Below are 14,633 nucleotides of genomic sequence, written 5' to 3' on the forward strand. Positions count from 1 at the left end.
ACTTCCGCCTCGACTGACATCTCTGCCCAAACTCTTTGCCTTTACAAATGTCTGCTTGTGTGTGTGTGTGTGTGTGTGTGTGTGTGTGTGTGTGTATACCTGTCCTTTTTTCCCCCTAAGGTAAGTCTTTCCGCTCCCAGGATTGGAATGACTCCTTACCCTCTCCCTTAAAACCCACATCCTTTCGTCTTTCCCTCTCCTTCCCTCTTTCCTGACGAAGCAACCGTTGGTTGTGAAAGCTTGAATTTTGTGTGTTTGTTTGTGTGTCTATCGACCTGCCAGCACTTTAGTTTGGTAAGTCACATTATCTCAAACAAAATCATCTTTGTTTATATATATATATATATATATATATATATATATATATACACACACACACACACACACACACACACACACACACACACACACACACACACACACACAAAGATGATGAGACTTACCAAACAAAAGTGCTGGCAGGTCGATAGACACACAAACAAACCCAAACATACACACAGAATTCAAGCTTTCGCAACAAACGGTTGCTTCATCAGGAAAGAGGGAAGGAGAGGGAAAGACGAAAGGATGTGGGTTTTAAGGGAGAGGGTAAGGAGTCATTCCAATCCCGGGACTGGAAAGACTTACCTTAGGGGGGGAAAGGCTCAGGTATACACTTGCGCGCGCGCACACTCACACACACACTCACACACACACACATATCCATCCGCACGTATACAGACACAAGCAGACATATGTAAAGGCAAAGAGTTTGGGCAGAGATGTGTGTTTTTTATTGTGTCTATCTACCAGCACTTTCTCGTTTGGTAAGTGACAGCATCTTTGTTTTTTAATATATTTTTCCCATGTGGAATGTTTCTTTCTATTATATATGACAACAGTCTCTACAACTCATCATCTCCACTATATGGTACGTAGCAATTATCTCTTTAATTATATTTTTTGTTACAGTCCATCCAGGATTTCCTATTGTTGGATTGTGGAAGGGTACTTTTACATAGTGATTGAGCTCTGTGTTAGTTCCATCATGTCCAAGTCTCTTCATCCTTGCATAAATACTGCAACCCTCATCGATTTAAACCTGATTACTGTAATCTAGCCTTGGTCTCCCTCTACAGTTTTTACCCTCTTCCACTTCCCAACATTAGCAAATTAACTATTTCCTGATGTGTCCTTCTTTTAGTAGGTTGGTCAGTAAAGCTCTTTTCTCCCAAATTTGATGCAGTACCTCTTTATTATTTACTTGAGCCACCCATCTAATTTTCAGAATTTTTCTGTAATGCCATATTTGAAACATTCTCATGTCTCTTGTCTATACTACTTATTGCCCAGCTTTCATTTCCATATAAGGCTACACCTCAGTCAGATACTTTCAGGTGAGAGACTTCCTTACACTAAAGTTTTCCATATTAAGAAATTTCTCTTTTTCAGAAACACTTTCCTTGCTGTTGCCGGATGACATTTTATATTCTTTGTCACTCAGCTGTTGTCAGTTACTTTGTGTCCCAAATAGAAGAGCTTGTCTGTGACTTTTAGTGTCTAATTTCTTTATGATTGCCCAATTTAAGGGGGTATCCCTCTGACTACATAAAAAATAGGCGATTTTTCATGGGTTTCTTTTTTCCCCAAATAAAATAGAAAGTAATACTTACATCTGAAGTGAGAGTGTTATTCCTTACACTTTCTTCTTTTGTGTCCATGTCGGACACTCCCTGTAACTGCTTTACCAGATGGAAGGACCCCTTGCAGCCAGAAGATTGGTCATTGGACAGAATTCTCAAAGTCGTTCTATTAGGCCTGTAACAAAAGAATCTTGTGCAAGTCATTTTCAATATATTTTCTCGTGGAATACATAGGATAATTGAAAAATATTAAGTTGTAATGAAATGGAGACATGCTGAAATAAATGCCATTTTCCCCACACACAAAATCGAGACAACAGTGTGCACCAAAAATAGACTTTTGAAGATATCTTAAAATGGATACATATGGTTTCAAGAAAAACATGTTTAAAAGTTTTGCGTTATATTTGTTTACCTAAGTTACATACTTCTGCACCATACAGCAACCCTTCCAGATCCAAAAATAGGCATTTCTCCATCTTCTTCGCGGCCATGATGATCCTGCGTGTCTTGTTAGCAGCTTCAGTCACCCTCTGCTCTGCTGACTCAATACATGTTTCATTCCCTTTTGTGCAGAAATTGTAAGAGGCTGGTCCATTCTAAAGTTTTAGCATGTTCATAATTTCTGTAATGCCTGTCAGGCTGTCATTGAATTTACATACTGCCACATTGGCAACTAATTCCCCCCCACTGTGAATGGTTTACAGAGACACTTTTTCACAGATCACCTTGTAACTCGATAACTGAGTTTCTGGCGTACTTGGAATGAACAATGCAATAAAGTAGACATGCCAAAGAACATTCCAAGTAGAAAAAATCTCCCCCCCCCCCAAAAAAAAAAAAGAGAACTACACCCCTCTTAATTTGATTACACTTCATTACTCTTGTTTACTTTTGTTGGTATTCATTTATTTTGTTTCTGTATTCACCTTACAATGTCATTTCAAGACAGTATCCATCCCGTTCAGCTGACCTGGCAAGTTTTTTGCTGTCTGAGAACTGCACTATCATGAACAAACCTTAAAAATATTACTTCTTCTCCCTGAATTTAAATCTCTTTTCCAAATTTATCCTCAGTTTTCTTTGCTGTTTTTTCAGTGTACAGATAGAATATCATGGCCAATAGATTTGTGCTACCTCAATACATCCTAAGGCCTTTCACTTCTGTGATACACCATTGGTAGTAATTCCATTCAAAAATATTTTCAAAACAGAGCTCTTAGTTTACTGTCCACTTCATTTTCCATTTCTCTCCCAAGACCTCCATTCCACGCAGATGGTACTTTCTGCACTACTTCTGCTCCTAATTCTGGTTACTGCCCATGTGCTTTACGGAGTGTAAAGTATTTTACATTTGATTTTCAGAGTGAACAGCCCGCAGTGCAAGATTGGTAAAGTTAACAAAGACCATTTGCTTTTGAGATTCATGAACAAATTTTTGAAGAATTTAAGCTGACTTAAAGTGACATTACAGATATTTGGCTAGATTTTATCGACAAGTGCCTACTTATGTAATCTTTCTCGTACAGAAGAGTGAGAACCAATGGCTGCCAATGCCGTAGTCAGACATTTTGAACATAAGATACCACAAGAAACATCAAAGTATGTAATCTAGTGCCATGATTATAACTTACCTGAAAACTATAATTAATTACAAATTTAACATATTAGGTTATGTATAATATTTATTTGGGAGGAGGGGAGGGGGGGGGGGCTGTGTAACAAGTTTTCCTGGGCCATCACAAAAACAGTAGTTTGCATTTATGACCTCAAAATCTATGCTGTGTGTGTGCAGTCATGTGTGAGAATACTTTCAGGATGCAAAAAATGTGGAAGTATGGTGATGTAAGTGGACATATGGTATAACCCAAGTAAAGTATTATCTGAAGCTACTCACTAATCACTCAATTGATAATGTATGTTTTCTAATTTTAGTTGGTTCCAAATTAGCAGACAGAACTAAAATCTGTTTTGCTTATACCTTAGAATTTTGTGAGAGGGGTTTTATTATGTTAGTGAAGTAGCCTGTCATTCGCGAATCGGACACCTATCCTACTGTAGCTAACATATTCTGATTGTAGTTTCAGTGAAGTTTTAGGTTCGAAAACAGCAGTCAATTGAAACCATTAATATTACAAAAATATTCATACTCGGTTGTCAGGTCTGCAATTACCGTGAAAATTATGAACATGGAAACTGACAGAGTAATATTTCTGCGAATTGATTGATCTTCATTTCAGGTGAAGATGTGAAAGAATGTGCAAGGATTGTAAAAGATGTTCTTTGCAGCCTAGAAGATGCTGGTCTTGATATAAAAAAACAACAGTGTAAGTTTACAGTGCTTTCATTGAATATGTCATTATTGTTAACTTAACATTCAACAATGCAGTTGCCAGTGGTAATGTTTCAAGAAAGTGTAATAGATCATTGTATATGCATTATATAAGCTTGTAGTGTTAATGTGTCAATCTGGCTTCAAAATAAATTAAAGCTAATGTAGGGTACATGTAACCTAAGACCATTGAGACTTAAAAGGCAGAAGTAGAAAGTAACATGGGAAAATATAAGGGCAAAACTAAAAACTGTGAGAGAACTTCCATTAAAAATTGTATAGTGGAGAAGAAAAAACTAACAAAATTCGTGATTGTACACAGTCGCCTTTCTCTTGGTTGATCCATGTGTGCAAAAATCCTGTATTAATAAAACTCATGTGTGAAATAAAATCTTCATCATCAAAATAGGATAACCAGTAGTCATAATATAACAGTTTTACAAGAAGGAGGGAGGGGAGAATTCTTCCATTCTGAAGGCAATTACTGTGCTTTAATTTGAGGATTTAGTAAGCAACAAAAGTGTACTGAAACACTATATTTGCATTTTGAATGGTATGTAGGTTGTCAGTATTTTCTACATGTAACAAAAATCGCTTTTGTGGTTTATATTTCTTTAATATTTTAAATAAAAACTTCATTTTTTTCTTTTTTAATAGCATTTATCTTTCTACATTTATTGTGCCATCCTCAGTCTCTCTTTAATAATATTTTTCATATTTGCATTTCTGTCATAAACATTCATAATAATCTTATTTATGTAATGTAACCTTGTCTGTCCCTGAAATTTTTATCCTCCAGTTCTCCTTCCAATGTTGAGTTAACTATTCTTTGGTGTTCTATTAACAAGTTCTTTCATTTGGCATTAGTTTTTCACAGGCTATTTTCTTTTGCAACTTTTATCAGCTTTTCTTCACTTTTTATCTCCATACCCTTCTATGACAGTACATTTTAGATATTTCCAGTTTCTTCATTGCCACTTGTCATATGATCCATGTTTCATATCTACTCAGTTCCGTTCTTCAGGCTGCAGTCTGACAAACATTTTGCTCAGTCACTTTTCAGTATTAAACAGTGGCAAGTCTAGGCTGGAGTACTAAGAAAAGGGTAGAGTCCTACTGACCACAAAGAGGAGGAACTGAGTTGCATACAGGCACAATGGAAAAATAATGCAAGAAATATATCAGCTTTCAGACAAAATTCCTCTTCTGAAGGTGTTCTAGCATTCTTTTTGTGTTGTGCATGCCTCTGACTCATCACCTCATCTATGTGGTGAGTAGTGATTTCAATACTAGATACTAGTAGAATGATCTTATCTGATTCCTTGGGTAAATGTAAGGCTGAAAGTTCAAAGAACTGGGATTAAATTGCCAGCCAGTCTTAGGATTTCTTCTGATATTTATCATTTCTTTCACCACTGGCAATGATTTGTTAATTTGAAAAGTACAAAGCTCCTTTGCTGTTCAGAGTCCACACTTAACAGCAGCCCTCCTACAACTTGCAGGGTAAGTCATTTCAAAGATTATAGTATATCATCTCCGCTAGAACAGTGCCCAACAAAGCATTGCAGTGTTCAAACCAGCCTCTGAGTTGAGGAAAGGTTTGCATTACTTAGTGGAAAAAAAAAAAGAAAGAAAGAAACTTCTGTGCTTGAGGCAGTCTGCTATCGAGACATCACTTGGTTTGATCATCTTCTGGAATTTTACTTCATAGGCAGTAGAATTCTTTCCCCACCTTTATCATATATTCTCAGGTATAACATTTAACCTGTTGTTTTTGGTTTTATTATTATTTATCACCTTAATTTATTTTTTTTGGTTTGCTAGTTTGTCATCTAAATTCTAAGCTAAGTAGGCTACCTGTTCCATTCAACAGCTCTCTCATAAGTCTCTCTCTTTTCTGTTAATTGGATGTATGTTCTTAATTTGATATATTATTTGCTTTGAATCTTTTATTGTATTTATGTAAGTTACATCTAAACTACATACAATTTGATACATTCCATCTCATTGCTACTTGGATCTACAGAACACAAAATAAATGTGAGGCAAAATGCAAAATAGGCCCTCTTTTCAGAAATTTTCTATTTTGACATATTAATATTTTTAAATTAAGCATTAAATTCTGAATAATTTGGTGCAACAACCATGATTGTATAATTGCTTTTAATTTACAGACATTTCAAGGTTATTAAATGGAAATGGTCATTTTGAGGAAAACACATTCAAAAGGTCAAAGTAATGCAGAACCTTTATCTTACACATTTAAGGAATCAATTTAACTCCAAAACAAGATTTAAATTACCAAAACAAACTTTAAATGCTCTCTATTAAATAGTATAAAAATGTGTTCCACAACTCTTCAATTTGACACCTTAAATTGAGCGTTTCCAGCACTTCTTCGTAGGTCCAGGAACTGGTTGTGGATCATCAGGCTCGGGACTGGTAGCTGCATTACTGTTGCTTTCAGCAAAAAGTTCAATTTCAACTTGAGGTTGTAAAAGACTTTGAATTCCTATTTACAGCATGGTCTCATGTTTCCGAGGAGGTATTCTTGACATTTCCTTATCATTCCGTCTGGAGTCACTCCATCAGGAAATCTGTTGGGTCATCTTCTAACGGGAATGTCGTGTGCATGGACAAACTCAGTGTAATGTCGATTTTGTGATATGCTTTTACTTTGCATTTCTACATTGTACTCACAGAGATTGTCTTGAGTTATGGGTGGCACTTTCTTGGAACTATTTAATCAGTTGTGTATTTTTACAACTACACCTTTTTCAGTTTCAACCATCACAGCAGAATTAACATTAGTTATTGGTGTTGTGTTTTAACAAACAGCTTTCTGAAAGGTTAACTCATTCTTCTTTTTCAGGGAAATCCTCATCTTCACTTAATTGATCACTGCTTAAACTTCTTTCAGAAAAATAATCTCCATACACATTATAATCTTCATCACTGATATTGTAATTATTGAAACATATCTTATTTAATATTTGTGAAACTATATCTTCACTGATTTCTACTAGACACCCAACAGTCAATCATAGGTAGACATATAAAACTTTATTATCACTAATTTTAACAAGACACTCAACAAACAAGTGAGAACAAACTCAGTCAGGTGTGTTGTTCTGCTAATCAGTTTGCAGTTGCTTGCATCGTTTCCAATACATGTTTACAGAAGCTAAATACAGTACGGTAAATGTTGAAAATAAATAACCATTCATAATAACTAACACTTAAAAAAATGCACAGAGCTAGAGTTGGAATATAAACAATATTACTGTCTCGTAAACCTACAAATAAAAAGGGACGTGTACTCAGGGCAGATATTATTGTTATCAGGAAACTTTCTTCTGTTGAGAGAAACCAGGAACAGATGCCTCAGTAGCTGCTAGCATTCAGGAGAGACTAGTTTCCAAAGTGATGTGTATCAGCTAAGTTGTATTAATGAAAAGGGACCTCTTTTCAGCTCTGTTATTTTTCCGTAGGCGACAAAGAGATACCTGCTTATAAGGCGTGACATTCACTAATTTAATGGCAGTTTTGAGTGTTTTATCTATTTCAAATTGTTTTATTATTGATTGTATAGCTTAAAAAGGGGAAGATAAAGTATATTAAATTGGGAAAAAACGTATAGTTTTGAAAAAAATCATTTGTTTTGATAATACTGAAGAATTGACTTTGCCAACAAGAACTCCGTTTTTGTTTTCTGCCTCACAAATAAAATCTGCCAAATGATCTGATTTCTGTCAAAGAATTAAACAGTGTATTCCAACTTAAATTTTCAGTAAGTACTAAGGTACTATGAATACATTTTGTTTGTTCTTCCTTGTATTGTCAAGCATGAAATGTCGCACTGCTAGGTCTCAGATTGATGTGCCCATATCATCTTCAGTAGGTTGATGCATACAATTCTGTGCAAACCTGATATAAACTTCTTGTTTCGTAGATTCTTGAATAACAAATAACATTTAGGTTCCTGTAGTTCCTGTCAGTTTTAATAAATGTAAAGTATCTTATCATCTCTGGTAGTGGCAGCTTGTTTGAATTCAAATAATTCAGTGGTCTATTTATTCTACAGTACAAGTAGTTCCAATAGTAGAGACTTTCCATATATTTCTTCCATATATCTGCCCTGTTTTTGCACTCAGTAGTAGTTTACGCCACCAACTTCATGTTGTAAATTTACACTTTTACTTTTCACTACCAAAAATGTTTAATTTTCCTTTTCAAGTTTATTCTTTTCTAGCTATCATATCTTTTTGCGTTTATTTACATGCCCATCATCTTCATTTTGACTTCGTTCCTGTAGACTCTGTGTGGATTTTATTTCTTAGTAACTCATACTGCTGGCCTCCCATCACATCCAATAAAATAGGGTAAGTTTGATTTGCCCATGGTTTTTTTACCTCTGAATTTTGCTGTTCCTATGGTGACCTATTCATCCATAATTTGCCCATCTTTATTACATTCCACTTTTCTAACACCAGTATTTTCACAAGACTGTTACTTGCCTGGTGGGCACTGACTTGTAGAGTTTCCACTTTCTCTCATTCAATCTTAACTTTTTCATTTACTCTACTGCTTATTCTTTTGAATTTCTGTGCCCTTTTCCTTGACTCAAAATTATGATCTAAATCTGCAGGATGCAGGGAAAAATAAAACTGATAAATAGGTGAAAGCTGAGTAGACGTCGTTGGATTGAGCAGAGTATCCAAAATAAATTTTACATGGGAAATGCATAAAATGACATCCATTTGGTGACGAGCATGTGAAAGTGTCTGCACTCAACCAAACTGTTACTGCTTTTTAGAGCATAATAGTTACTTAAATCAACTCATAATAACTGTTTAGTTTAAACAGGCAGAGCTAGGCATACTTCACATTCTTATTCACATCTTACTGAAATAGATAGAACTGTTCTATGATGTTTACTGGTACAGCTTAACTATTAAACTGTACTAAAAGTATCTTAATGTGATTAATTTTTTAAAATAACCAGGGGCACTACAGAATCAGAGCTACAGTAAAGTTTTAGACTTACATTGTTTGGTACAGTGTATTTAACAACAAAGTCTAAAGACAATAGGTTTTTAATTTTTGTTAATGCTCACACCATGTGGATGAATTTTTATTCAAATAAGTACACTAGTAACAGTAAACAAAGATACTGCTGAAAAAACAACATATAAATCGCATTTTAAAATTTCTTTTTTTCCTAAATCAGGGTTTAACCATAACTGCTCAAAATTTCTGTCTCTGACATCACTACAAAGTGAGTAGGATATTCCTCATTTCAGGGTACAAAATAAGGAATGTCTTACCTACTATCCACCCCACCTCACCCACAGTGGTATTCTGCCGCCCACCAAACTTACACAATATCCTCATCCATCCCTAAACAACCCCTGCTCTCAACCCCTTGCCTCATTTCTCATATCCGTGAAACAGATCTAGATGCAAGACCTGTCCCAACCACTCCAATTCGGTCTCAAACAGCACCTATCCCATCAAAGGCAGAGCTACCTGTGAAACCAGTCATGTGCTATACAAGCTAAGCTGCAACCACTGTGCTGTATTTTATGTGGACATGAGAACAAACAAACGTTCTGTCCACATGAATGGCCACCAACAACCTGTGGCCAAGAAACAGCTGGATTACTCTGTTGCTGAGTACATCACCCAAATCGATGTCCTTCATTTCAATGAATGCCTCGCTGCCTGTGCCATCTGGATCCTTCCCACCAACACCAGCTCCTCTGAAATGCTTAGGTGGGAACTCTCCATGCAATATACCCTATGTTCCCATAACCCTCCTCGCCTCAACATTCCTTAGTCATTGTCCTTACCCATCTAGCCCCTTCTCTCTTCCCATCCCAGCACTGTAAAGCCTTCTATTACACCAAAGCACTGACAGTCTTTTTACTTCTCTCCTTTTCTGCTACTCCCTCCACCCTGCACTTGCCCTCCATCTAACGTCTAGCTGCACCTAGCTGCCGTATCCACTCTCCACCTCTTGCGTGTATGCTCCCACAAGCACCACTTTACCGTCCCCCTCCCATCCAAGCCACCTCCTTATCCCCACCACCCAGTTGCCTCTCCTATTGTATGCTGCTGCTGACAGTCTGACCACAGTTGCCAGAAAACAATGTTTCTGCACATACACGTGTGTGTATGTGTGTGTGTGTGTGTGTGTGTGTGTGTGTGTTTTGTCTATTTCCGACAAAGGCCTTGTCGGCCGAAAGCTCCACTTTCTGACAGTTTTTTTGTTGTGCTTATCTGTGATTCAGCATTTCCACTATATAGTGAGTAGCAACTATCCTTTTCATGATATTGTTACGTTCCATCAAGGATTTTCCGTTGTTAGGTAATATAAAATATACACAAGAACCAAGTGGGAACAGTAAGAGTGGAAGACCAAGAGAGAAGTGCTCAGATTAGAAATTGTGTAACACTGGGATGCGATTTTCCTCCTCCGCTGCATAGCATTTTATGAAAGTAGCTCATGGACAGTTGAAAGACCAGAAAATAAGTGAATTGAAGCATTTGAGATGTGGTGGTACAGAAGGATGTTAAAAATCAAGTAGAATGACAAGATAAGAAATGAGGATTTCTCTGCAGAGTTTGCTAAGAAAGGAATATGTGAAGAACATTGACTAGATGTGTCGGGACAGCCAGACATGCATTAAGACATCAAGGAATAACTTAAGTGGCACTAGAGGGAGCTGTTGGGGACAAAAACTATGGGGCAAGGTAAAGATTGAAATACATCAAACAAATAACAGAGACGAAATCATGGCGAGCTACATTAGATCAGGCAGAGGACAGTAAATGATATCAAGTTTGTGAGCTATTGCTCTGCTGCAAGCTGAAAGTATTATTTTGAAGTGGTGGAGTTCCTCTTCATCAAATTCTGGGCTGCTTGTTATGTCTAATATCTTGCACTCTCCATTTTGGGTGCTAAAATACTTTTTCCTCTGAAGTTTTGGGCCACAGACTCACAGATCGAAAGACTTTGGTTGATGGTAACAGGTGTATGTGAAATGTTCAGCATTCACTCTTCTTTTCCCCAAAACGCATCAAGGCACTGCTGCATAAGCTATTTGAATGTTGATCAGCTAGTTTTTTGTGTACCTGGTCATAGTGATAGTAACATGATGCAGCATACTGCTACAAGTGAACTGCAGCACAGCAATCACTGTATAATGCACCAGCAGCGTAGTAAGAAAGAACTGCAATGCTGCTTGTTTGCCTGACAAACTTCCATATATTTGTTGCCAATTCACTGTTCTGGGGGTATGGTCATAAGACCACAATGATTCATTTCCAGCATATTTATTTGACAATTGTTTCTTGATTTAATATCCACTACCTGAGTACAGCATTTGACTTCTAAATCTTCACCTAATTGTTAATTAGTATTGTCTTTCAGTTTTTCTTGACCCTTTCCAAACTCTTCTTCTCCTGTTGTGATTTTGTAAGAGGGTGCTCATTTCAGCCAATTGCCTCTGTCCTGAAACATTAGGAGCGTCTCTACCATCTTATACAGGGTTTTACAAAAAGATACGGCCAAACTTTCAGGAAACGTTCCTCACACACAAACAAAGAAAAGATGTTATGTGGACATGTATCCGGAAATGCTTAATTTCCATGTTAGAGCTCATTTTAGTTGGCCCAATTGAAGGAAGGTAATGTTGACTTTGGTACTTGTGTTGACATGTGACTCATTGCTCTACAGTACTAGCATCAACAGGTTAGTGTTCGTCACGAACGTGGTTTTGCAGTCAGTGCAATGTTTACAAATGCGGAGTTGGCAGATGCCCATTTGATGTATGGATTACAACAGGGCAATATCAATGGCGCGGTACGTTTGTATAGAGACAGATTTCCAGAACGAAGGTGTCCCAACAGGAAGATCGACGTCTTAGGGAGCACGGAACATTCCAGCCTATGACTCGCGACTGGGAAAGACCTAGAATGACGAGGACACCTGCAATGGACAAAGCAATTCTTCGTGCAGTTGACGATAACCCTAATGTCAGCGTCAGAGAAGTTGCTACTGTACAAGGAAACGTTGACCACGTCACTGTATGGAGAGTGCTACGGGAGAACCAGTTGTTTCTGTACCATGTACAGCGTGTGCAGGCACTATCAGCAGCTGATTGGCCTCCATGGGTACACTTCTGCGAATGGTTCATCCAACAATGTGTCAATCCTCATTTCAGTGCAAATGTTCTCTTTACGGATGAGGCTTCATTCCAACGTGATCAAATTGTAAATTTTCACAATCAACATGTGTGGTCTGACCAAAATCCGCACGCAATTGTGCAATCACGTCATCAACGCAGATTTTCTGTGAACGTTTGGGCAGGCATTGTTGGTGATGTCTTGATTGGGCGCCATGTTCTTCCACCTATGCTCAATGGAGCACGTTATCATGATTTCATACGGGATACTCTACCTGTGCTGCTAGAACATGTGCCTTTACAAGTATGACACAACATGTGGTTCATGCATGATGGAGCTCCTGCACATTTCAGTCAAAGTGTTCGTATGCTTCTCAACAACAGATTCGGTGACCGATGGATTGGTAGAGGCGAACCAATTCCATTGCCTCCACGCTCTCCTGACCTCAACCCTCTTGACTTTCATTTATGGGGGCATTTGAAAGCTATTGTCTACGCAACCCCGGTACCAAATGTAGAGACTCTTCGTGCTCGTATTGTGGACAGTTGTGATACAATACACCATTCTCCAGGGCTGCATCAGCGCATCAGGGATTCCATGCAACGGAGGGTGGATGCATGTATCCTCGCTAACGGAGGACATTTTGAACATTTCCTGTAACAAAGTGTTTGAAGTCACGCTGGTACGTTCAGTTGCTGTGTGTTTCCATTCCATGATTAATGTGATTTGAAGGGAAGTAATAAAATGAGCTCTAACATGGAAAGTAAGCATTTCCGGACAAATGTCCACATAACATATTTTCTTTCTTTGTGTGTGAGGAACGTTTCCTGAAAGTTTGGCCGTACCTTTTTGTAACACCCTGTATATTTCCTCCAGTTAGAATTATTCATTAGTACTGCCTACCATTCTCTCACCACTATATATATATATATATATATATATATATATATATATATATATATATATATATATATATATAATAGAGGGAAACATTCCACGTGGGAAAATATATTTAAAAAGAAAGATGATGAGACTTACCCAACAAAAGCGCTGGCAGGTCGATAGACACACAAATAAACACAAACATACACACAAAACTCTAGCTTTCGCAACCAATGGTTGCCTCGTCAGGAAAGAGGGAAGGAGAAGGAAAGACAAAAGGATTGGGTTTTAAGGGAGAGGGTAAGGAGTCATTCCAATCCCGGGAGCGGAAAGACTTACCTTAGGGGGAAAAAAGGACAGGTTTACACTCGCACACACACACACATCTATCCACACATACACAGACACAAGCAGACATTTGTAAAGGCAAAGAGTTTGGGCAGAGATGTCAGTCGGGACGGAAATGCAGAGGCAAAGATGATGTTGAAAGACAGGTGAGGTATGAGCGGCGGCAGATTGAAATTAGCGGAGATTGAGGCCTGGCGGATAGCGAGAAGAGAGGATATGCTGAAGGGCAAGTTCCCATCTCCGGAGTTCTGACAGGTTGGTGTTAGTGGGAAGTATCCAGATAACCCGGACGGTGTAACACTGTGCCAAGATGTGCTGGCCGTGCACCAAGGCATGTTTAGCCACAGGGTGATCCTCATTACCAACAAACACTGTCTGCCTGTGTCCATTCATGCGAATGGACAGTTTGTTGCTGGTCATTCCCACATAGAACGCTTCACAGTGTAGGCAGGTCAGTTGGTAAATCACGTGGGTGCTTTCACATGTGGCTCTGCCTTTGATCGTGTACACCTTCCGGGTTACAGGACTGGAATAGGTGGTGGTGGGAGGGTGCATGGGACAGGTTTTACACCGGGGGCGGTTACAGGGGTAGGAGCCAGAGGGTAGGGAAGGTGGTTTGGGGATTTCATAGGGATGAACTAAGAGGTTACGAAGGTTAGGTGGACGGCGGAAAGACACTCTTGGTGGAGTGGGGAGGATTTCATGAAGGATGGATCTCATTTCAGGGCAGGATTTGAGGAAGTTGTATCCCTGCTGGAGAGCCACATTCAGAATCTGATCCAGTCCCGGAAAGTATCCTGTCACAAGTGGGGCACTTTTGGGGTTCTTCTGTGGAAGGTTCCGGGTTTGAGGAGATGAGGAAGTGGCTCTGGTTATTTGCTTCTGTACCAGGTCGGGAGGGTAGTTACGGGATGCAAAAGCTGTTTTCAGGTTGTTGGTGTAATGGTTCAAGGATTCCGGACTGGAGCAGATTCGTTTGCCACGAAGACCTAGGCTGTAGGGAAGGGATCGTTTGATGTGGAATGGGTGGCAGCTGTCATAATGGAGGTACTGTTGCTTGTTGGTGGGTTTGATGTGGACGGACGTGTGAAGCTGGCCATTGGACAGGTGGAGTTCAACGTCAAGGAAAGTGGCATGGGATTTAGAGTAGGACCAGGTGAATCTGATGGAACCAAAGGAGTTGAGGTTGGAGAGGAAATTCTGGAGTTCTTCTTCACTGTGAGTCCAGATCATGAAAATGTCATCAATAAATCTGTACC

The 14,633-nt window shown here is 38.6% G+C and overlaps 1 protein-coding gene across 5 annotated transcripts in view; it reads left to right on the forward strand.

Moving 5' to 3' along the window:
- Nucleotides 1–14,633, forward strand: part of LOC126184526 (uncharacterized) — a 338,097-nt gene that overhangs the window by 281,183 nt on the left and 42,281 nt on the right. For 4 of the 5 annotated variants that reach the window (XM_049926932.1, XM_049926957.1, XM_049926948.1 and 1 more), the window contains one exon: nucleotides 3,863–3,949. The exons of the other annotated variant lie outside the window; for it this stretch is intronic. In XM_049926932.1, the coding sequence (XP_049782889.1) occupies nucleotides 3,863–3,949 (87 nt within the window). The remainder of the gene's footprint in view (nucleotides 1–3,862; nucleotides 3,950–14,633) is intronic. 5 annotated transcript variants of the gene reach the window in all.

The sequence above is a fragment of the Schistocerca cancellata genome, chromosome 1, assembly GCF_023864275.1.
Source record: "Schistocerca cancellata isolate TAMUIC-IGC-003103 chromosome 1, iqSchCanc2.1, whole genome shotgun sequence".
In the NCBI taxonomy this organism is placed as follows: Eukaryota; Metazoa; Arthropoda; class Insecta; order Orthoptera; family Acrididae; genus Schistocerca; species Schistocerca cancellata.